This window comes from Melanostigma gelatinosum, assembly GCF_949748355.1.
Source record: "Melanostigma gelatinosum genome assembly, chromosome: 1".
In the NCBI taxonomy this organism is placed as follows: domain Eukaryota; kingdom Metazoa; phylum Chordata; class Actinopteri; order Perciformes; family Zoarcidae; genus Melanostigma; species Melanostigma gelatinosum.
The window spans coordinates 17,585,721-17,610,051 of record NC_136634.1 but is presented as its reverse complement, the minus strand read 5'-3'; the positions used below and the strand labels follow the sequence as shown (position 1 = coordinate 17,610,051).

Below are 24,331 nucleotides of genomic sequence, written 5' to 3'. Positions count from 1 at the left end.
GGGAGGCTTGTTTCCTTCTAGAATTATTTTACATTATCAACAAATAAATCAATTATGAGTTAGTCTCTAAATAGTTTCTGTACAATACTACACTGAGCCATAAGCCGATTTGTTCCTAATGAAGACGTAAACTTAAAAAAAAGGTCACGAATTTGTTGGGGAATATTTCCAGCTGTGGATTAAAACACAATTGGTGCTCAAACACGTCTCATGTTTATTATAATATCCACTAAAATGTTACCCAGTGTGGCTCCTTGCTGTGTTTTTAATACTTTTTTTGACAACAATAGAAATCTATGGCACAATAGAATATAACAATAAAAAATATATGTATAATAAAATAATCACTAAAAGTTTGACGAATTCAAAAGCTAAAATGACGAGTTGATGCATTGATAGGTTGCTCAAACAATCACAATATGTCAACTTGTGCAAATAGCAACAACTCATTGCCACTCATTCAGACCCTCCATCTGAAGCAGCAGGGGGCAGCAGCACAGCATCAGTGACTTCTAGCAGACAGGAAACCAGAAGAGGCACACTCACCATATTTCGTAGGAAAGATTTCCTCATCTGTGACCAGTTTCTGACAAAGACTCATTACGAAGTCGACGTATTGTGGAGCAGTGCACTTTGTCTTCTTCCCCCTCTCGTCATACCAGTAGTATATTCTAGAGAGAGAACGGCAACGAAAACATGACTTATCACGCACGCCTTTCAAAACAGCATTTAAGACGTATCAATGAGCAGGACACCACTATGTGAGCAGAGTATTAATTCATCATAGTTAAAGTTGTCAGAGGAATGCAGTAGGTAGGAGATGCTCAGACACAAGAAGGAGTGATTCATGATTCATTCAAGCAGGAAGACAAATGACACACAGGTGAGCTGTGAGACATAACCTGGTCCTATTTCGTCATTTATGGAAAAAACTATCTCCCAGTAACGGCTCACATTCTGGATGACACTGCTCAGAATGAGGATGTGGTCCAGTTACACTACAGAGTGCTTTTCACACTGTACTTAGCCCGTGGCGTTGGGGCTGAGGTAGGGCTGGGCGATAAATCGATTTAATCGATTAATTCGAATGTGTGCTTTAAGGCGATGTGTTTTATTGAAAATCGAGAAAATCGCCCCCACCCTTCCCCCCCGTTGGGTTCCCGTAGTTGAGTGCGCGCGCATTGTTTACAAACTAAAACAATGGCGCTGGCCGCCGCCGCCGCCACCTCACAACAACAACCCAGCATTTTGGAGACATTCACCAACTGTACTCCGCATGAGAAGAAGAGTGCCCGGTGGAAAGCCATCACGGATGCAGTCGCGATGTATATCGCAAAAGATATGGTGCCCATATACACCGTGGAAAAGCCGGGGTTTATTCACCGTCTCAAAGCTTTGGACCCCAGGTACGTGCTACCAAGCCGTAAACATTTTTCTGACGTTGCCTTGCCTCGGCTGTACAATAGTACACGCCAAAGGATCTCTGCGGAGCTGGAGGGGATGTCATTCTACTCCGCAACAACTGACCTGTGGTCCAGCAGGTTGACCCAGACACCGATCCACTTGACTGGTGGAAGCGTCACCAACTTAACTTTCCAAGGCTAAGTACTTTAGCAAAGAAATACCTCTCTGTGCCAGCTACAAGTGCCCCCTCTGAGAGGCTTTTCAGTGTGTGGGGGGGGCATTGTTACATGCCACTGTGCATGCCTGAAGCCAGAGGTAGTAGACAGGCTTGTCTTCCTGGCAAAAAATATTTAGAAAAAACATGCACTACTGTTTAATACTGTTGGTTATGTTGTGAATGCACTTGATTTTGTTTACATGCACTTATTTACTGTGCAAAATATGTTATGTTGATGTTAGATCAGATGTTGCACTTTTGAAAATGTGAATGTTAAAGGGTCACATACATTTTATTTCATGCTGTGTTTGTATCAGTGTATTCAGTTAGAAAAGCTTACTGTAAAAAGTTACATTTGCACAGTTGTTTACAATGGAAGGCTACTATTTAATGCCATTTAATGTTATGTTTAATTTAATTTTATATTTAAATGATTCAGGCAAACAAAAGAGTGACCAAATACTTTTTGTATACTACAGGCACCTTTCTACAATGTTCAGGTTTTGTTTGCACTTTATTTTTATCAACCTACTTGGGAAAATCATCACAAAATAAAAGAAAAAATTGTTTTCAACAGCTTCTGTCATCTGCAAAAAATTTTGGGGGAAAAAAATCGATTTAAATCGTGAATCGGATTTTTTGTAAAAAAATCGGAGATTTTTTTTTTAGGCCATATCGCCCAGCCCTAGGCTGAGGGCACATTCTAGAGCCTAACCCCGATTTAAGCTGAGGGTTCGGAGCAGGGCTGGCCGAGAATTTGAAGTTTCACCACCCGATTCTTTTATCCGCTTAAAGTTCCCCGTGTGAAACGGCGCGAAAGTAAACAAAGGAAATTATGTCATGTTTTTGTTGTCCACTCTGTGGAAGAGTAGCAATGCGTCATTCTAGAATGCAAACATGAGTCACGAGTTCCAACTAAGACATTTAAAGCCGGGGCTAGTAGAGGTGCAGTGTGACTCGTACAGTCATGGGCTTAGGTTAACCCTGAGTGTGCGAAAAGGGGGCTAAGTCACCCTTCTCAGTCCTGCTGCTGATCAAATGTTTCCGGGGGGGGGGGGGAATCAGAGGTTTCGTTAACAGTAGGTCAGCAGCACAGAGCTAGTGATGCAAGCAGGTGAGCACCTTGGAAATAGACGAATGAGCTAAAGGAGGAAGCAAAACAGAACTGTGAACCACAAAGACAAAAAGGCCAGCTGATGGACCAACGAGCTGGAAGGGTCAATTAATAAAGTGAAAAGTTATGAAAAACAAATGTGCGTGCAGGTGTTGCTATTAGCAGTGTGGGTCTGGGAGGCAGTGGGGCAGAGATTACACTTCCTCAAGGAATGTAAAGCGTCCACATAACTGACCGTGCAGGAGACATACTGACCACAGCACCGGGACTCTTACAATAAACTAATTTATTTTTCCAATTCATGCAACTTTTTCTTATAAAAAAAAGAAAAAAAGAGAAGTAATTTACCCTTTTAAATAAGTTTTGCAATGGAATGAATTGGGTTCATAGCAGTCTTACGGGACTGTTTTTTCCCTGTTTTCATGTATTGTTTTTATTCATTACTTCTATATGTCTTAATCTCCAAGATATTGTCTTTATATATTATTTTGGAGGTTATAGGTAAATGTCACCATGGTGTGAACGGTGGCACACTCTGCAATGTGGGGACAAACTGTATATACGTTGATCTGTGGCTTTATGATATCCGGTCGCACCTGCGGAGTACGTATGTTTGAAGGACGTAATAAAAGCAATGAAACAACAAATAGAAAGTTCAGCTCGACAGATTCAATGTTTGCAAATGAGCTAAATGACTGAATGTGTTGCACACTCTTAAAAATAGGAAATCAAACCGAATCCAAAATGGACCCGGCTATAAGAGCGCAACGCTTAAAGAAAAGAGTGACAACACTAACACACATCTCTTTCTCGCGCACGTACACACACTCAAAATGCGTCTAAATAGCTACCAAATGGTTCCATTCCCTCATAGCTCATGGAAACATTTTCTTCCAAAAATAGTGCTGAGCTCTGCCTTCGGGCAGGGGTACTGACGCTGCTGTGACTGTGGCTCAGTCACTTTTCACCACAGAGGAGGCGCGGGTGCCAAGTCCTGCCTGGGCAGGAAAGGGTGGGGTGCCGGGCAGTGGGGAAGGTACACTCCTAAATGGTGGGCTTCTTCTTAGAAACACTGTTCTAACAGTAAGACTTTAAGTCAAACATGCATGAAACATTCAAGTTGAATCCGGAACTGAGCTGTGAGACAAACTAAAACTGCACAATGTGTGTTTCAGTCATTGCCTCTGTTTTCTACAGGTCGATAGACATGAAACATGTTCATCCAAACTACTCTCTCAACTACTCGTATACCGCAGGCGAAGCACATTGGCTTCTGTTATTCCTCAGGCTGCGGGGGTCAGGTGGCAGCAGTGGAAAACTCCACTGTCGACTGGGAGGTGGACTCGTGACAATCTCACAGCAACTGTCATGTGTGTCACTTCTCAACGGTTGTGTTGTTTGTCACCCTCGTATTGTTTTTTAAACCAGGGTGAGCGCATGCACTTGTAATTAGTTACCGATAAGCGCTGCGTAGTGCGTCTCCTGGGTTCTCAAAGTGTGGCTAGTCAGGTTTTAAAGACAACACCCCGCCCTGACAGGACAAACTAGTTTGATAAATGCTTACAGCAGTCACCTCCCCTTCTGCGAACATGGCATGAATAGGTCTCCATGTTACAACTACTACTCCAGAGGTATTTAAAAGCCCGACTGGATTTATCTAACTCAGACTGCTGAAGCCTCATGGTAGTATACCGTTTAAAGACTTGAAACAATGTTCGTCAATCCTTTGAGTATGCAGTGCTTCAGCTCAGACACAAAGGTGCCACACTCAATGTAAATAAACAGCTCGCTGCAGTACATTGAAGTTTGCATACTGCACATTCCAAGATGGACTATGTGGCGAGTCAGAAGACCTAAATCAACCCGAGTGGGGTTGCGAGTCGTCCCTCGCTGACCGGAGAAGCGTCCCTTGATGAATTAACCAATTTGTGATGAATAACCCACTGGGCCTGGGCAGGTGAGTGATGAATAAACCAGAAGACGCTGGAGATAACTTACGTGTTGCAGGCCGTCATGGCTTGACAGGTGTCCCCAGTGCAGAACTCTGAGATGGTGCTGTACTGCAGGTTGATAAGATTGAAGAAAGTCGTCGCTGTGGCAAAGAAGACAAGAAGGATTTCAGAGTCTGTTCATCAATGTTTGACACGTTTTACACAGGAACACATCAAAGAGAGGACACCCAAATACTTATCATAACTAAAATACTGCCAGAACATAAAAGAGGACTGCGTGTGTGTGTGTGTGTGTTATCCTATGGATGACAAGGACACACCTACAGTATACTGCACTGTACCCGTCACTGTGATCAATGGCACTGTCACATGTAATCCATCACGTCTCTCAGCAGCATGTGAGCCTCGGAAAAATGGATATAATGGGAGGCGGCTGAACTTTTCGCAACTACTTAAGATGTCGCTGCAGTCACTTCAAACTGAAACGAGAATTTCTGCCGCGAGGGGAAGTCCTACACAACCTGTTGCGCTGCAAAAACAAAGCATTGTGCACCAGATGGGGTGTATTCTGTGAGGAGAAATGGATCTCCCAGTCTAAGATATTTGCTCCGTGTGTTAGACGTGTGCAGACTTGTGAGACACAAGAGCAACAACATTCTGTGCTTTCTTTTGTTCAAGCTGAGCAACATCAACACAATCATCCAGAACTAATTGAAATAATGAAATGAATGAATAAGCCATCTAATAAAACAGTGACAGATGAATTAAATATATATTACAATTACATGAATTGTGAAGATGATGTGGAGCTTCAGGTACACCGGTGCGAGACACGTGTTCTGTTTAACCGGCAGCTGATGAGGCGGAAATACGGTGGAATAAATCTAAAAACGGAAGGAGAAGCAACGGCTGACTTTGTGTTGTAGTTCCTTTACATTTCAACTTGTTGTAGCCGAGTAGCTGCTACACAGTGTTCCAATAGAAAGCTGGAGGGTCTGAACAAAGTTGGCAAGTCAGGCTTTAAATAATAATAATAATTCAAGTCATAATCTGTGCTCCAGGCAGTAGCTCTATTGATCTGGCTCCACGTTGTAATAACTGGTCTCTGATGTTCTGTCATGTTGAGCAGATCAGCATATATCATGCTGATTTATCCTTCCATGTGGCGCAAAGGAGCCAAAGGACATCAAGGGGGAATCAAATGGTTCCAGTGATTATTGAGTTATTATTTAATCAAAACACTGCTCAGACCTTTAGTTTGTGTTCAAACTTACATAACTTCCAACTTCAACGCATTAACCTGTGAAGACATGCCCCATCTGTTTTCTATAACAACGTGTTATCCGTCGAAAATAAAAAAGGTAAGAATGTGTGTTTTCCTTTTCCGCGCCCGGGTCGGATACGTAACCAAAACAAAGTCAGGGAAAAAAAAAAAAAAAAAAGATCTCTAAAAGGTCGACGAAGCAGCCGGACCACAGTGAGTTTACGATACATTGAAAGAGTTCAAACGCCGCACTGAGGCCGGCAGCAAACAACGGTGTTTAAAGAAGCGGCGCGCTACTGAGAACAGGCTGAACGCTACTGAATGCCAGGCCTGGATCATGTCAGCGGCTTGGCTCCGTCAAAGTATATACCGTATATTTCATATGAAAGAAATGTTCATAATTTAAGAGTGACCGTGTTGAATTGCTTACAGGCTTAGTAACTACAACAGTGGTTTCTGTTCATCCTCAACTATGCGTGTGACTGTTTGAGCTCCTCTGCGTACCATGACTATATATTCCTTCCGTCACTGGAGTTACTCACTGTTGCTGGCGAACCATTCGTTGAGGTCTATCTCTCTGGGCAGCACCACGAGCTCTTTCAGGTCAAAATCCACCACACGGATCTTCGTGTACTCCAGCTCCAGGTACTGCTTCTTCTCTTCTGTCGGAGGCTTCTTTCCATTTGGCTTCGTCTTCGACTTCCTGCAGAGGAATAAAACAAAAAGGGACAGGTTATTAAGGAGCTGCATACAGGCAATAAAAGATGAAGACACAACGTTGCATAGATACAACAGCATGAGCTCAGGCACAGAGATCTATAAAGCTTTGACAACTGAATCTCAGAAACAAGTCAACAAAACTTTCTGTGACTTTCACAAAACTGACTTGCAGCCGACCGGAGAGAGCAAACAAAAGGGGGCTCGGTCGCTGTACCTGACCCTTAACTCTGACCTCTGACCTGATGTGAGGTCTATAGCTTCCACACAGACGTCCGTCCCCAGCGCCTTGTGCTTCCACTGCCAGTTCTAGCACAGGGATGTCATATCACACTCCTCCTGCACTTCCAGGGCCGTAACCTCTCCTCCCCCCCAGGTCTGCCCCCCCCCCCCCCGCCCGCTGTCTGCATCAGGCAGTGCAATCTGGGGTTAAAGGTTGAAAAGCCTCGACACATAAGTGAGACAAATAAACAGAGGCACAGTTGTCTGGGACTAATGCATACACCGGCCTCATAATCCTCCATTATTCGCTCTCCTCATTCTGTGATGACTCTATTTCTGTTTACTTTTGCTCCGTCTCGGCTCTGCTACCGCTGTTTGGGTTTGCTTAAGGACGAGGGAGTTTCAGGTTGCTCCCTGAATTCATTGTGCTTTTGTTGACACTCGTTTCCGCCCGTCTTGCGATCCCCCCCCCCCCCCAACCTCCAGTTCTCATCTCTCCTCTCTGCATATCCTCCGTCTAAACACAATGGTCGAGCAACGTGTTCCTGGCTCTCGCTTCCCCCCCCACTTCCTTCCCGGTCACACTCCCAGAAGACTCCGGCTGACGAGAGCTGTTCTAACGGCACTAATGAAGAGGGATCACAAAACACAGGCAAAAGCCTTCTCGCCTTCAATCGGGCCCTGCTGCGACTATCACCAGACCTTCCTGCAAAGAAGCAAAGACTGGTGCACATTCAGCCAGACACATTAGAAATAGATTAAGACGGGACAGAGAACAGAAGGGGGAGAAAGGAATGAGGAGAGGAGGTAGATCGACACAGGCCCAGCTGATATCCATGGGAACTAATAAACACTTACAAAACATGACAGAGCTGTGGAGCTCAAGGCCTCTTTGCCAAAGCAGTGTTCAAACCTCCGCTTAATTCCCCTCTCCAGGAAGCGTCGCCCTGTTTTCCACCTCAGCAAACGAGGGAAGGCATGTCAACATGTGGATGCATTAAGAGCATGCAAGCCGTTCACTTTGTCAATGTTTAAGCCTCCTTTATATGCGCGCTGTTGTCTAGTTTAGCTGTCAGGAGATATTCTTGGCGGTAAGCTGCCTTCGGGCCTCCTGTGAAAACGTTGAGATCTGAAGGACCAACACTTGCACGCACACACGCACACGCACACACACACACACACACACACAGCTCGGGTTCTCATTTGTTGGGTAATGACTCATCAAGGTATTCGGATCTTCCCATCAAGCAGCTCCCGAGCACGTTTTGGCCTCATTTAAAAACAAAGGACACCAAGTGTATACACTGCAGGCTAATTATTAATGAGCGGCCACTTTCTGTTTCACCTCTTTTCTCCGCTTGCGCTGCTCTTTCCTTCGGTCCTGCACCTCTTCTTTATCTATTTATTTTTCTTCTGTTCGGCCTGTAGGTGCTCTTTCCTCTTCATGGCTGCAGGCTCACCGGTCCAAACGGCCTATTGTTCAGGCTCAAATGCTTCAGGCCTCGTAGTTCTATCCTTGTCCTTTCTTTTCATCTCTTTCTGCCCTTTCCTTTCCTTTCCTTTTGTCTTTCCGTTCCCAACTATTATCCTGTACCGTCAGCTTCCCATTTCCTCGGTCCATGACCTCTACTCTCACTCAAATTTGAATTAAAGTTTCCTTTTAAAAATTAAAGTTTGTATTAGGGCTGGGCGATAAATCGATTTAATCGATTAATTCGAATGTGTGCTTTAAGGCGATGTGTTTTATTGAAAATCGAGAAAATCGCCCCCACCCCTCCCCCCCGTTGGGTTCCCGTAGTAGAGTGCGCGCGCATTGTTTACAAACTAAAACAATGGCGGCCAGCAGCTTCACTGCTGGCCGCCGCCGCCGCCACCTCACAACAACAACCCAGCATTTTGGAGACATTCACCAACTGTACTCCGCATGAGAAGAAGAGTGCCCGGTGGAAAGCCATCACGGATGCAGTCGCGATGTATATCGCAAAAGATATGGTGCCCATATACACCGTGGAAAAGCCGGGGTTTATTCACCGTCTCAAAGCTTTGGACCCCAGGTACGTGCTACCAAGCCGTAAACATTTTTCTGACGTTGCCTTGCCTCGGCTGTACAATAGTACACGCCAAAGGATCTCTGCGGAGCTGGAGGGGATGTCATTCTACTCCGCAACAACTGACCTGTGGTCCAGCAGGTTGACCCAGACACCGATCCACTTGACTGGTGGAAGCGTCACCAACTTAACTTTCCAAGGCTAAGTACTTTAGCAAAGAAATACCTCTCTGTGCCAGCTACAAGTGCCCCCTCTGAGAGGCTTTTCAGTGTGTGGGGGGGGCATTGTTACATGCCACCGTGCATGCCTGAAGCCAGAGGTAGTAGACAGGCTTGTCTTCCTGGCAAAAAATATTTAGAAAAAACATGCACTACTGTTTAATACTGTTGGTTATGTTGTGAATGCACTTGATTTTGTTTACATGCACTTATTTACTGTGCAAAATATGTTATGTTGATGTTAGATCAGATGTTGCACTTTTGAAAATGTGAATGTTAAAGGGTCATATACATTTTATTTCATGCTGTGTTTGTATCAGTGTATTCAGTTAGAAAAGCTTACTGTAAAAAGTTACATTTGCACAGTTGTTTACAATGGAAGGCTACTATTTAATGCCATTTAATGTTATGTTTAATTAAATTTTATATTTAAATGATTCAGGCAAACAAAAGAGTGACCAAATACTTTTTGTATACTACAGGCACCTTTCTACAATGTTCAGGTTTTGTTTGCACTTTATTTTTATCAACCTACTTGGGAAAATCATCACAAAATAAAAGAAAAAATTGTTTTCAACAGCTTCTGTCATCTGCAAAAAATTGTGGGGGAAAAAAATCGATTTAAATCGTGAATCGAATTTTTTGTAAAAAAATCGGAGATTTTTTTTTTAGGCCATATCGCCCAGCCCTAGTTTGTATCATTGCTTTATTGTCTCCTTATCGCCGTCTGCTTCCTTCTCCCCCTTTACGACAGACAAAAAGCCTCTTCCTGCTCATGAGGGCACAGACACTCAGACATTCATGTGGTCTGTTTGGTTTTGCGCTGTGAGCTACATGTTCCATCATGTGAAAGAGCTTTACTCTGGGATGGAGCTTCATCCACAGATAGTCAGCTCTGCTAAGCCCTTCAGAGAAAAAAGGTTCAAATCAGTTCTTCTACCCCCCCCCCCCCCTCCTTTTGAAAACATTTTGTTTGACTGAGCCGTTTCCTGCCTCTTTCCCTCAGCAATTTCATAATTTTCCATCACACGCCTCCTCCACCTCTTACGAACATTTGTGTGGCAAGGGGAGGTGAAATTCTGGAGCCATTAGTTTATTTTAGGATAAAGAAAACTTCCTCTCTGCCAGCACTCCTCCCCTCATACGTACATAGTTTTAGCAGCAACACACACACACACCCACACAAATACACACACAGCCTTTTCTGTTCTTGGTGAAGTTCTCCGAGGCCAGTCTTTGCCATAAAAGGCAGCAGATGCCTCTCTCTCCCTCACCAGACCAGGGCAGGCCAGACGGCAGGAGTGGAGGGGAAGTGAGACAGGGGCCAAGCACATGTCTCCGAGCCGGGGGTACGGCCACAGCCCGCCTGGCACCAACAGGGACCAGCCTCTCATACGGGCCGATAATCCAGAAAACCTGGTTGGGCTTGTTGAAATAACACAAATCTACACAGAGATATGAGAAAATGTCTTTTGAACATTTCAAGAAGAGGCGGAGGGCTAGAAGCAGAAGACAGACATGTTGGTGTCTATCTGCAACAGAAAGAACAATAAGGAAATAGGGTCGTATAGTCGGGTGACACGGAGGTCAGTGCTGCAGAGTGACTGACCCGGCAGCTGTTCAACTCTGTCTGCTAGCTGTACTCTCTTATCCCTTTCACTTTTCCCAGCAGCACCACCTCCCCAGCCCCCTGCCGTCTTCACTCACTACCTTTCCCCTTGCACCAGTACCCAACTAATACACCCTTACAGCTTCATGAACACACACACACACACGTCTCTGGCCGTGGCCCCCCTCTCCCTTTTCACGGCCGACCCAGCTGGTCGCAACAGCTGCGTCTCAAGCCTGATCCCACCAGAGACCCCGAGAAAATCCAGAAGAAGCGAGCCCTGTCTGGTCTGGGAGAGCGAGTCTGTGTCCGACAAATCCTCGTGTGTTCACGCAGTCTTGGTTCAATGTGTGAAAGTTACATGTCTTTGGCCTCAGACTGGTGCACATATCAGCTGCTGTATGTGCAGCCTGCAGAATACTGAACAAACTCGGTTCCCAAAAACAGACTGTGTGAAAAGAGGAGCAGCCCTCTGGCAGGTACACCGAGCCCGTTGCATTAGCAGAACCTGGTTCCAATTAATCCTGGAATCACTCGAGGCCACATTGCACAGCTGCTGGAGCATTAGTCTCAGAGCTTTCTCTAAAATACTACAACTTGCTGCTAAAGAGCTACCCCCCCCCCCTTCTCTCATGCATTCGTCAACAACAATTCTCACGCTACGACTTAAAGAACCAGAGGCCTTGGATTTTGTGTTTTGATTGGTACTCTCTGTGAATGAATACAACCGAACTGTGAAACCGGTTTAACAAAACCTGTGTAATGACTTTCCCCGTAAGTCTGCAGCTCATGCAAAAGCCAAACCCGATATTGCACAACTGTTGCTTGAATTGGCCCTCTGAATCCACTGCCGCATGGACGCAGTCCATGCAATCTGCGAGAGCGAGCGGCAAGTACAACAAAGAAGTCTGCCGTCTGCCCGAAGACGGCTCGTGGCCTCGGGATTTACTTTGAGTGCAACTGTAAAAAAAGAAAACGAACCATTCAGGAAGGGCAAAAGTGATCCTATATCTAAAATCTAAGATGAGGAGATGAGAGATAACAAGCGCCACAGACATCAGAGGTGTTCTTCCCAGGAGCACCACAGAAATCAAACACTTCTAACTGACCTTTAGAAGCAAAGACCTGATGGGTCAGAGACCAAATCAATCAAATGTCAGGAGGTTGCTCCCTCCTTTGTCAACTGATTGTGGGATTCACACTAATCAGGGTTTATAATACATCAATAGCAACACGATATCGCTCCAATCTCAGCCGATAAGACTCGAGCCGAGTGAATGAACTCTGCCGATTTGTAAAAAAAAAAAAGAGCAGCTTCAGTGAGGAGGATCGGTTTTCTCCAAGCCTGGCCTCCTGATCTATTTCAGGATTCAAATGAAATAGAGTCAATGGCTCTTTTCCCCGAAAAACCACAGACAGAGGAGAGCAGGCCGTCTGAGCCCACCAAAGCTAAACCACAGCAGCCATTATGGGGCTAAAAAGAGAGCGAGTTAAGGATGGACGAACCCAGAGGCTGTGCCTCTGAAGTCTACAAAGTAACTGCTCCGTCAAAGTTTTGTATTTTTAAAAAAGGGTACTGATGCACAAACACATTCAGCAATTAAGTCAGTAACCGTCAGTTTTAGTTCTGAAGTCAGGAGATAAGAGGGCAAACAAAAACAAAGAATGCACAGCTGCCACCACTTAAACAGTAGCATCACCGGGGGCGTCAGCAGCACTGTAAATCAGTAAAGGAGGGTTGAAGCCAAGGTACACACACACACACACACACACACACACACACACACACACACACACACACACACACACACACACACACACACACACACACACACACACACACACACACACACACACACACACACACACACACACACACACACACACACACGTTTCTGGCTACCTACTCTTCCCCTTGTCATTCCTGTGCTTAATCCCATTCAGAGGCCCTCAGGCCTGCAGAGTATGTGAGGACCCCCTGCCTGCACTATAATGGAGCCTCATCAACATCACAACACACATGTGAGACAGGAAATGGGGTTTGGGGTTGAGATAAGAGCCGAGCCCCCGGTTAAGCACTTGGCAAACAGAACCGTGGTGGAAGAAGTTTCGCGCTCCGGCATTGATTTTGGCACGACAGGAAGCGATTTACCACGTAGATGATATGAGCCGAATGATTTCTCTACACTCATTCAATCTAATCAGTCCATCTGAAAAGTGGCTGAATCAAATAGTATAAAAAGAGGGAATGGGTTTGTGGATTTGTTCCCCACATTAAGTATTCAAGAAGCCAAGATGAGCAAAAAAAACTCTGAAAAAGCGCTTTAGATCGTATAAAACTACACATTTACTCTCATCATGGGACTGTTAAAAGCTATCGTAAGCTATGTTTTTACAGTCTTCATACCTGCATCCAAGCAAACCCTATTCAACCTCTCAGTGGAGGAGGAAACTGGTTACGGTAAGCTATAAACAGGTCTACGACACCCACCACCCACTCATAAAACCCCAAAGCTATGCAACCTTGTTCGCTTTGATGACGTGGTTTCTTTGGTTCACTTTTTCCTGCCGTCACACATTTGTGACCCCCCCCCCCCCCCTTCCAGGCAAATAACCTAAAATGTGAATTTTCTGGTTAACCAGCTGATTTCTCGAGTAAGGCGGTTGAGTTCCCAGTAAAAAAAAAAGGAAGGGTGCAGAACTCGTCTCAACCTGTTGCAGGTCTTGCAACAGACATAACATACTGTACAACAAACACTCTCTGCTGCGTCCATTACATCCTGCTTCCAGTCTCTCAAGAGATCCTAAGATGGAGGATATCCTCCTCGCTATCTCTCTCCACATCTTCACAGATGACAATAGCTTTTTTAAAAAGGCACGTGCCCTCCGGGCTGCTGCTTCAGAACACACCTGTCCCCAGACTCGGGGCGGAGGAAACTTTTAAACGCGTTAACCGCTCGTCCCCTGGAGGAACACACCCATAATGACTGCTCGTCTTCTTCACGTCACGCATTCAGGGTAAACACACACTAACTGGGTTAAATATTTGCTCTGACATAGCAATTGACATAGCAATTGAATTGCATCGGTTCTCCACGGGGACTAGTCATGACTGGGGTTGTTGTTTGTGTTACTTTGTATGCTGTTAACACTCCTGTTTGGGTCATGCATTTCTTTACATATTATGTCAGCTCGGTCACATTGTGGCCTTTAGACGGCGGCTACAATAATGAATGTGCACAGCATCGTTACATACATTCAAAGATAAGTCAAAAGGCTTTCCATCAAGAGAAAACAACCTAAAAACAAACAACAAAAGTATTCTGATGTAGCCAATAAATAGGATGCTGTGAGGTAGGATTCAATTAGTATTAATTGGCTAGTTTAACTCACCATACTGCGCTCCCTTTTTCATTCAAAACAAAAAAACGTTTTAAACTATTTGAGCTCTGGTTTAAAAATAATTTCCTGTTTAGATTGTTTAAGCTAAACCGTGAGTTAGGCGCTAGAAATAATGAATCAGACTGGAGGAGGAGACAGTGTCACGTTCCTCTTGTGGAGTCTCGTTAGAGCTGCAGGAGGAATGAGGCGTTCAGGCTACACACGTCCGGCTGGTAAATTGCTGTGACCCCGGAACCAGAGCACGCTAATACTTAAGTGATTGAAGAGGAGACCGCTTCTTATCTTTCAGGATGAGTAACAGAGGCATAGTCAAACAGATATTAAACACACGTCTCCTCCATTTGGTCTCCGGCAGGCTACAGGCGGGCAATGAGCACAATGTGGCTTTACGTGTATTAGTTTATAACGTGTCAGAGTCACTGGACCGCTGTAACGTTGTAATAAGACTGCTGAAGATAAATTACACTAACGTTACAAACGTACAGTCAACAAGGTGTCTGGCTTCTGCGGAGAAAGTATCATTCCACGAGATATTACCAAACGTACAACACGGTATGTTCTTAGACAATACGACTCTCTGTTGGTCCCTCAAACGTTCCTAAAAATATGTTTTAAATGTCACATTCACGGGCTCGACTCCGCGGTTATTAGCAGACACCACTGTTGTGAATACAAGTTAAAATAAGAGCGGAGTTTTTACCTTAGTACTTTCCCGACAGCCTGAAGCACCATCTTACAACTTAGTCCGTTTTTGGAGTTTCTCTGAGAGTGCATGTCCGTTGTGTCTCCAGAAAATGAGCAATAATCTCCAACCATAGTTTAAAACATATAGATATAGCGTCAGACTATCTCCGCTGAATATTCAGGTGTAACGTAAGTCTGTCCGAATAGCACCAGGAACTGGTTTATCTGGAGCTCTAACTCTCATACTACCCGGCAGAAAGAAAAACTTTGTCAAGTTTACAGAAGGGCCTCCCTCTCTGTCCCCTGTCGTCCAATCAGCGTAAAGGAGAGCGCTTGGTGGGCGGGGCGTGGTGACGTTGGAGTCTGCCCATGTGGACGTGGTCCACATCTCCCCTGAGTGTAGTTACAATGTAGCAACAGGTGATCTGCTTATAACAGCGGACCACGATGGAGTAAAAAGGTGTTACTACATTTTATTTGCCTGCTGTAGAACAAGTTTACATAAGCATTAGTTTTACAGGATAAAAATAAAGGTAAATATTTATAGCAGCCCAGAGAAGAGCTTGTAATACGTCACTTCCAATGTATTAGTTTGTCAGCACTTCATGATACAGCTTTGACCCGATGTGGGGCTTCTGTAATTATTTTGTCACAATGAATACACATTATCAAAATGAGAAAACTCATTTGACAATGATGTGGAATGTGGTTAAAAGCTCCAGAAAAAGCTAGTAAGCGGGCATTTTGTCAAACAATTTTCATTGTGTTAGAGCAGCAATTTAAACTACAAATAAGATGTAAAAACAGGGAAAAGTGGGAACAAAAAAAACAAAAAAAAACTGGTTTCTCGCTACAATGTAGCGAACAGACAACTTTAAAAAAAAGTGTGTGTAAAGCTCGACTGTGGGGCGACATTCCTCGTGTTGATTCTGAACCTGAGTCCAACTATGTGAGGCTGGCAGCGGTCATGTTGTGTTCAAACATGTCAAAGCTGAGGAACCAGTGAGGGAATCAAACTAAGCCTGTTTGAGAGATAAAGAGAGATCCACAGGAATATCTGGAGCTCTCTGGGGCGAGGACATCGTTTCTAACAATACTTTTAGAAGTTTCATATTATGGACATGCTTTTAAGTGTACAATGTGAGTTCACATTAAATTGTCAACAGAGAGCTGAGGCAATAACACTTGTATGAATATGAACATGAGGAAATTAACAACGGGAGTCGAGTGACGCACAACAAGAGCAATCATTCCTTCTTCCCTCTAATTATTGCCTCTCAAACATCTCTCCTCCCTTTCTTGGTTTGTTTGACTCGCCCTCTCCCTCTCATTGTCTCCCTTTCTTCTTCAACAAGTCTGTTTTTCCTCTCTGTCTCCTCAGACAACACTTGTGGGTGCCATGGTGGAGCTGCAGATGTGAGAAATACTGGACCGGCTGGCTGCTGTAGCCTGGACGGACGGACACACACACACACGCACGCACGCACGCACACACGGGATTTGTGGAGCTATGTGCAAGTAGCCGAGTGAGGAAGATAAACGAGATTGTTGAATGTGCAGACTGTGCTTATGTGTGTGAATGCATGAGAGTATGACATTTGAGTGTGCAAAGGTGTGTGTGTGTAGTGTTTACTGTTGGATCCTCTGAGGCGCCGCTTGTTTATGTTTAAATATAATCCAAAGAAATTATCTGAAAGAATCAAAAAGGAGCAGAGGGTCTGACAGGCGCCTCGCTGCACCCGCATCCTGCATGAGAGACTTGCCCCCCCCCCCCCCCCCCCCCGCACCACACTAGTGCGCACCGGGCTGGGCTTTGGTGGGTGGAGTAAGGTGATCCTGGGGCCCGGTGAGGAGCCGGGGGTGGAGGGGAGAGAGAGAGAGAGCCCAGAACAGGGCACTGACTTTCCCCCCCTGCTGCTAAAAATAGCATCGGCCTGGCCTGGCTCATAAAGAATACAGAGAACAGTGCAAAGAGAGGGGGGGGGGGGTCATGACATGTGTGTGTGGGTATGCACAACTCAGAGACTGTGCAAGCAGGTGAGTCACTGAGCTGGTGAGGGGATACGAGACCTGTGAGCAGGTATGAGAGGGGTTTGTGGTGGCGACTAGGGTCGTTGTGTTATGTAGTATATAGTAAGAGTGTAAAAAGTTCAACGCTTTCTTTCATAGCAGTTGAAATGTGTCCGCTGCACTGTAGTGTGAAAACTGTAGTGCAAATAATCATCAAATGTCTGGTCAGCTTTGTTAAGTTTTTGATTAAATTAAAACTTTACCAAACTCAAACTAAAGGAAGTTCTTGTACATACATACATACATATAAATAACATAGCATACTGCTTATAAAGAGTTATGTGATATATTGTTGTTATAGTTGATACATGAGGTACTCATGCGGTACTTGTGACCACCCAAGAGAAAGCAGTGTGTTGCCGTGATGGAAATCCCGTGCTGAGGGCACTCTCTATTCATTTTTATTTGAATAATGAACTATTGGATCCGTGCCGTCACTGAAAATAGAAGACGTCCATTCAAGATCACCGGGGCTTTGCCTCGGCCTCTTGTCTTTGGCTGAACAGGTAACGTGTAGACCCACCTGTGGTTTTAGTCGTGTTATGTGATCTGCAGGCTCACGGAACAGACGGCGGCGGTGCCACTGAGGACACGGTCGACCGTCTGACGTGGATGGAAACCAACGGCCACATGCCATCGTCTGGAGGTTTACTCTTTCTTCTCCACTAACGTCACGGACACATTCCCTTCCACAAAGCAGACAAGACATGGCCTCACTCATGTGCCACCTGCTCTCACCAAACCAGATGTTTCCCGCATCGAGGCATGGAGCACTAGTGGGAGAGATACGAGTTTAAGCAAGCCTACTTTTGATTACTTGTTTATTTGTGGGATACTTGGGGTTACATTAAAAACGTTAAGGGTTACACAACTAAATTACTTTTATCGGCAATACCAAGCTGCCCTCATCTATCGACAACCACCCCGGAGATACAGAAAGGACAAGATTTAATTACACATCACTCATGAAAAAGAGAGGGAGGAGAAGAAATAGAGGCGGTTCATTGAAACACTGACGTCAATGGCTGACTGATGGATGTGCTGAGCTTTAATCTGATGAGTGAAGAAGTAACAATGCGCACGATAACCACAGCAATAACTGATCACACCAACAGATAACACTTGGAAGATAAAGACTGCGGTGGAGCAGAATGCAAGTCATTTCTGTTATTGACGTCATAACGTTAGGAGGCGGGAAACAATGTTACAATGTTATGTTAAAAATCTCACGAACTAAACTGCAGCCACTATTAGCAATCTACTGACACAGGACTGTTACAACTACAACACCCACACTAAAACATTACAAGCTGCCCAAATGATAAGGACATTTTGGACAAAGCGAGTTGGCTTGCAGCGCTCTCTTCGCTGCCGAGAGACATGGACGCCCCGCTTAACAGGTTGGGTTTGAAAGTCAGCGGACATTCCACCTATTTCAGACAAAGAAAACACTGATTCCAGGCCAGCAGCAGATGAGTCACAACCGCAGCAGATGCGCCCGGTCCCTGCCCCTCCAAAAGCACATCTCCAGCCAATCACAGCCGGGATCAAAAAGACGGGCGTCTCAGGCAGCCAACCGTGAATAAAGAAGAATCAGAGCAGTTCCAAGTTGCTCTGTAAAAGACCTTCACTTGGCATTGCGCTCTGGGTGTGTGGGAGAGGTGTGGTGTGTTTAGGTAAGGTCTTAACCAGTGAAAACACTGCAGGCTGAAGGCCTTTAGTGCCGGGGGGGTTTTCCATAGGCCCAGATAAAAAGGTCAGCGGGGCCAGGAGACACTCCGCACACTGAACCCAGCGACCCAACCAGCAATGCAACCGATGCAGTGAGACAAAAGAGAGCCGTTTCTGCTGCCACAGCTAAAAAAACAAAATATGATAGCAAAAGCACATTATCGGCGTGCCACCATCTCCATCCGGAAAAATGAAAGAACTGATCCTAGAAAAAGGAGAATCAGCCAATCTAGGCCCCAAAACCAACTTCATGTTTTCAGCATGTGAGGACAAAACCCTGGGCTAAAATATGCTGCATCAAACTGGGCCTACGGGAGTCCATCTCTGAGCGTAATGGCTTCAGAGTACCTTTCTTCTATCATATCAGTTCTTTGACCCTTCTCTTTCCTTTCAACCATTTAGGAGTTGAAGTCCTCTTTCTCTCCTTGCATGTGTGCCCCTTTCTTCACTGGCTTCATTTCTCCTTTGCTCTGCATTCCTGTCGGGGAAGGGCTGCATGCAAAGACACGCCGTCGCTCTCTGCACAAGCAGCCTGCACGAACTAAAGGAGAGGAGAGGAAGAGGAGCAACGCGAAGAGTGAACTCAAGGAGGGCAAGAGCAGGAGATCTAAGACGTTTGGTTTGATCTGCCTGTTCTTGTTTGGGAGGTCGATGTGTGACACATAAAGGGTCAACCTCATGTTACATTTAACAGTAGCAACGGCACAAAGGAAGACTACTCTACTGCGCTCATAATCCAATCGGAAGTCAGATTAGATCAGATTCTGAAATGTCAAACTATTTCTGCATATTTTCTGGAGCCAACTCAAAAACGAGAGAGCAGCCCAGTATGTCTGGAAGACAGGAGGCCATGTTCTGACTGGTTTATGAGAAAAGGAGGAGAAGGCTTTAGCAAGATGGAAGACAGGCGATGAGAAATACCAGACTTGTGTCCAGACTTTTATAAATGATCATTTCCATGGACACCGCTTAGATTAACCACCACTGTATCAGCGGGAACGGGAACATTGGAGGATGAGAGAAGGCAACAGGAAGTGAGAAAGGGGGAGCAGTTGAGATTAGTTAAGTGAGATGGGTGAAGAGAGGGCAAAAACAGACCAGAAAAGGGAGTGAACGAAGAGAGCAATAACAGAAGTTAGGGATGAGAGGAGTGAGAGTTTGGCTCAATGTGGGAGGTTGTCACAGCATGCCCTGGCGGCTCGCTGCACTCCTCCTCCCAACATTCCTTAGCCGGAGAAAGTCTCGATCCATCCCGTAATTCGCCACCTGGGCAGCCAAACACCCGTCTGTCAAGTTTAAAAGGCGCAAACACACACACACACACACACAGCCAGGGGCGCACCTGTGAGCCCCAACGATCAGGTGCAAGGTCAGCTAATAGTGAGGGAACTGACGGAGGAGGAAAGGTGACGAGGCTAGGAGGCTAACCTGTGGAACTACTGGTCACATGCTGCTGCATCACAGGTGTTCATAGACAGCACGGCCAGTGAGTGACTTTGTCCTCGGGCCTGCAGGTGGAAGGGGGAATAGTAATGACGAGGCTTTCTTTCCTGCTATACGGTCACTCCATCAAAAGAGAGATTAATCACATGACAAAGGAGTGACGGTGTTGATGGGTGCACGTACATAATGACTGATACCTCGTAAACAGAGGTGAAGAGAAGCAATCGCTGAAGGGTACAGACGAGAGGATTCAAGAGAACGTTGGGTACCGCTTATAAGCCGTTCTTACAGTTGAGTTAATTTCCTCCGAGTTCATTCTCGACTTTGGAAACGGGATTAGAGAAAACAGTCCGACCACGTGGTCCATTTACTAGCTGTTCTGGAGCTTTTGATCAAATCAAACTGTCTTCATCAGCAGAGGGGTTTGGCTCTCTTGATATTCGAGTTGTTATACTTGCACATAACTGTAGGTGTTCGCATGTGTTACGCCTCGTGCACTGCTGGAGGAAGCAGAAAAGGTTACTGAAGGTTATGCGTCTTCCCAGAACTCTAATAAACCTCAGAAAAGGAAAAGAATGTGGCTTTTCCCTGGGAAGAATAAGATAACCTTGGCACTGCGGCTAGGACACGCGCGCACACTAAACCTGCTGATCTCCCAACTGAAGATCAAATTCTGAACATTTCTCAAGCAAATCAAAACATTACCAACAGATTACAGCTCCAGTGTAACACAGCAGTGAGCGTTTGGCTGTAGTGAGAGGCACATTCCTCGTCACACACACACACACACACAAGGTGTGAGAGCAACACTGCCACCTGCTGGCACAGAATGTAGGTGTGCACAGTTTACACATAAGGTGAGGGAAGTCAAAGTTTGAACCGAACGAGCAGCAACCCGACTCTGGAGAGAAGTTAAAAGGGAGATGAAAACTCTTTATTTTTATTTGTTTTGCATTGGATGCATTTGAAGAAGAAGAGAGCCGAGAGTATAAGCTGAGACCAGTACCCACCCTTGGAAAAGGCCAATAACTGCAGCCATAGTCTAGCTGTGAGGTTGTGTACGTTTTAGACAGACTTTTCCATTCCAGGTTTATAATAAGGGTGTGTATATGCTCTGTGTGTGTGTGTATGTGTGTGTGTGTGTGTGTGTGCGCTTTTTTGTGACACTTGAAACCAAACCAGCACTATGATGACGCTATAGACGTCATCATCCTTTGCAGACTGTAAAACTTAATGAGTTACTTTCCACTACTGGTGTGGCTGAGTAATACCGGGACCATAAGACAAAGCAAAGTGTCAAACATTAAAGAATACATAAAGCAATACTTCAGCAAGTACATAGTGCACCACTTAGCAAGGAGAGGCGAGGTCTGGGGGGGGGGGGGGGGGTAAAGGCGGTAGTTTGTGACGTAAAAAAGAGAGCTGTGGTCAACGGCTACTGTTTGCGCAGCAGCACAAGAGGTAGTCTGTGTGTGTGTGTGTGTGTGAGAGAGAGAGAACAGTGGTGAATAAGGTGGAGGGGATGGAGGAGAAAGACCGTCATGGAATACAGGGAAAGATGGAGGAAGCCAAGAGAGGAGGTGGCGGGAAAAGGATTGCCCATGTTTGCACAGGATGTGTGCTCGGGTGTGGGTGGCATAAGTGTGAGGTGAACAGAGCTCTCTTTTCATGCCCCCCCCCATCCCCAGTTTTCAATGATGGCTGGCCTCTCAGCTGGTTCTGTGTAACAAACCATCGGAGGGGTCAGGTAAAGAGACGCTCACCGACGGCCCGAAACACAGCCTTTACACTACTACAACATGCTAAGCTGCAAAGTCTTCTGGGAGCTCTTGAGGAGACGGGACAGAGCACACAAAGTCAGCACTGTGGGGACTGTTGGTGAGTCTTAAGAGCAAATGATGCAGAGATAAAGAGAACGGAGTGGGTTTCATGCACACATGTTTGGGTGGCTTTCTGTTTTCTGCATGCCCGCCCCGATCCAGCTCATTAACTCCTACATTAGGGCATTTAGTCACAGATTTCCTACCGAGGGGAATGTGGATGAAACGTATGGCGCGTCCCAGAACTAACTCAGTCACACACACTGACTGAAATGTACAGAATGTTCTTTTAACATCGAGTTGAGTAATTTGCACCGACAGCCTGAGAAACCAAACTTCACTACGGTGGGGAATGAGTGACTGATTTATGACGAGCAGACAAAGTCCATCTCTACTCCACAGGCTGTGTCGAGATATTCTACACGTCACTATCTGGCTCGAACAGAGCGTGAAAAATGAAATGAGGAGACTATGTGAACAATGTTCTCTCGGCCCGCAAACAGTTACAAACAAACTGAGGGATGAAATGAGCGGTTTAGAGCGCTTTCCCAGGAGGAAGGTCTCCATTTCCTTCATCAGCAGACATCACAACTCCGGCAGACTGTGTGGCACGTGAGCGACCAGCGACGTTGGTGTTTGAGTTGGTATGTCGCCCCTTTCAATGCCCCGCTTGTTCTTTAACCCCGAGATCACTGAACTAACTGCATGCTCCAAAATGACCAAACAGTTGATGAACACATCGCTAAAACAGTTTCCACAAGAACAGATCATTATAACTTCCATGAGGATGTGATTTATGGAGGATTGCTGTAGAGACACTTGCATACAGAAAAAAAACAGAGTAGAATAACCTTTTTCTTTTTTTAGTTCATAAATTTGTACAAATGTTGTTTCCTCAAGGATGAAACCTCATTTGTTCCTCATCTTCTGTGTTGGCCTTCCTCCTCCATTGTCAAATATCCTCACAGTCTCTCAATCTCAGTGAACGACGTGGGCTTCTGAGAAAAGAACACTCGTGTCCGTGCACAATTTCATTAACAGCGTTCACCACAGAGTGTGCGAACATTATGCGTCCGTCAGCAGCACTACAGTAGCCGGTATCTCTGCAGAGCATCGCTGGAGCCGTCACGGCAGCAGAGGCTCACATCTGCCGCTCTGCTCGTCACAACGACCGCACGGAGGAAACAAGGATATATTCAAAGAAGAGTACAGCCAGTGCCTCCCTACGCCGTGCAAAATCAATGAGTGCTGCTCACACAATCTACCAGTTCACAAGGTGCTTGATTAAAAAAAAACACACTCGCATGTTATCTTTTAGCCAAATTTAAAAACACAAAAAAAACAAAAAAACGAAATTCCCCCGATGACTAGACGAGATTTCGCCACCATCTGATAACAGAGGAAACTCTGGCCCATTGTGCGAGTTCGATTAACACAGAGTGGATGAAAGCGTAGGAAGTGGTCACACCCAGGATTTGGCAAAGAGGTGAAGAGAAGAAGCATGTGACTGAAGGAGGCCGACAGATTAACGAACCAAAAACCAAGCTGCTGGAAAGTACGAGCGAGCCGGTGCTCCACGACTCGCAGATGCCCACTGCCGAGAAACAAGCTCGCTTCTTCAGACATTCTGCAGCAAACACAATCACTTAATGCACACGCACTTCTCCTACCCAGAGAGGAAGTCTGAGCTCTCCAGATACTTGGAGGGCAGTCATGCGTGACTCAACAACAACAAGACTGCCACCAAACAACTGCAGCTCAAAAACAAGAGATTGTGCTGGATAGCCCGAAGCAAGTCCCACACACGGAGCACTGACAACACACAACAGGAGATTATTATTGATATTTTGTCCTCCGTTCCAAAGACTTGTTTTCCAGTAATTAGCTACGACAGAATGTCATGTTTGGATGTCAGTAAATATCAATCTCCGGGGGCTAATTAAGAGGAAAAACACAAAGTGTGTACGTGTGTGGCAGAGCGGTGTTTTGTTTAAGGCGAGACGCAGCGACGCCGTCGTGCGTTTCTGTGTCTGACGCTAGGAGACAAAAAGGGAAGCGGCACCAAAATGTTCTGGAAATGCCTGGACAAAGCCACGCATGTTTTGCGCCTTGAGGGCATTGCTGAGACGACGGTGAAGCCACAGTGAGGCCACGCCCCTTTGTCAGAGACTGACATGGAGGAAGTATTAGAGCGCGTCCTCTGTCGGTCTGCTGAGAGGGAAAAAGACGTATGAACGAGGGAAACAATAGCATTGTCGTCTACTGATGGAGCATCAATGAGGGAGGGAAGGAAGTGGGCGTAGGCAGCTGCTATCGGTGGAAAATAAAAGAGAGGAGGACTGAAAGGAGACACGAGAGAGGTCAAATCAATAGATGTCCTTGGAGCAGCGAGAGCAGGGACTCTGTTTGCCCCCCC

The 24,331-nt window shown here is 45.6% G+C and overlaps 1 protein-coding gene across 4 annotated transcripts in view; it reads right to left on the bottom strand.

The window, feature by feature from the left end:
• The window catches only part of mob2a (MOB kinase activator 2a), a 50,481-nt gene that overhangs the window by 554 nt on the left and 25,596 nt on the right, over positions 1–24,331 (bottom strand). For 3 of the 4 annotated variants that reach the window (XM_079273038.1, XM_079273037.1, XM_079273036.1), the window contains exons 2-4: positions 6,494–6,654; positions 4,734–4,827; positions 547–671 (exon numbers count right to left, since the gene is read on the bottom strand). In XM_079273038.1, the coding sequence (XP_079129164.1) occupies positions 547–671; positions 4,734–4,827; positions 6,494–6,654 (380 nt within the window). Of the gene's footprint in view, positions 1–546; positions 672–4,733; positions 4,828–6,493; positions 6,655–14,867; positions 15,056–24,331 lie in introns of those variants that run through there. The other variant, XM_079273035.1, reaches the window with a different exon arrangement.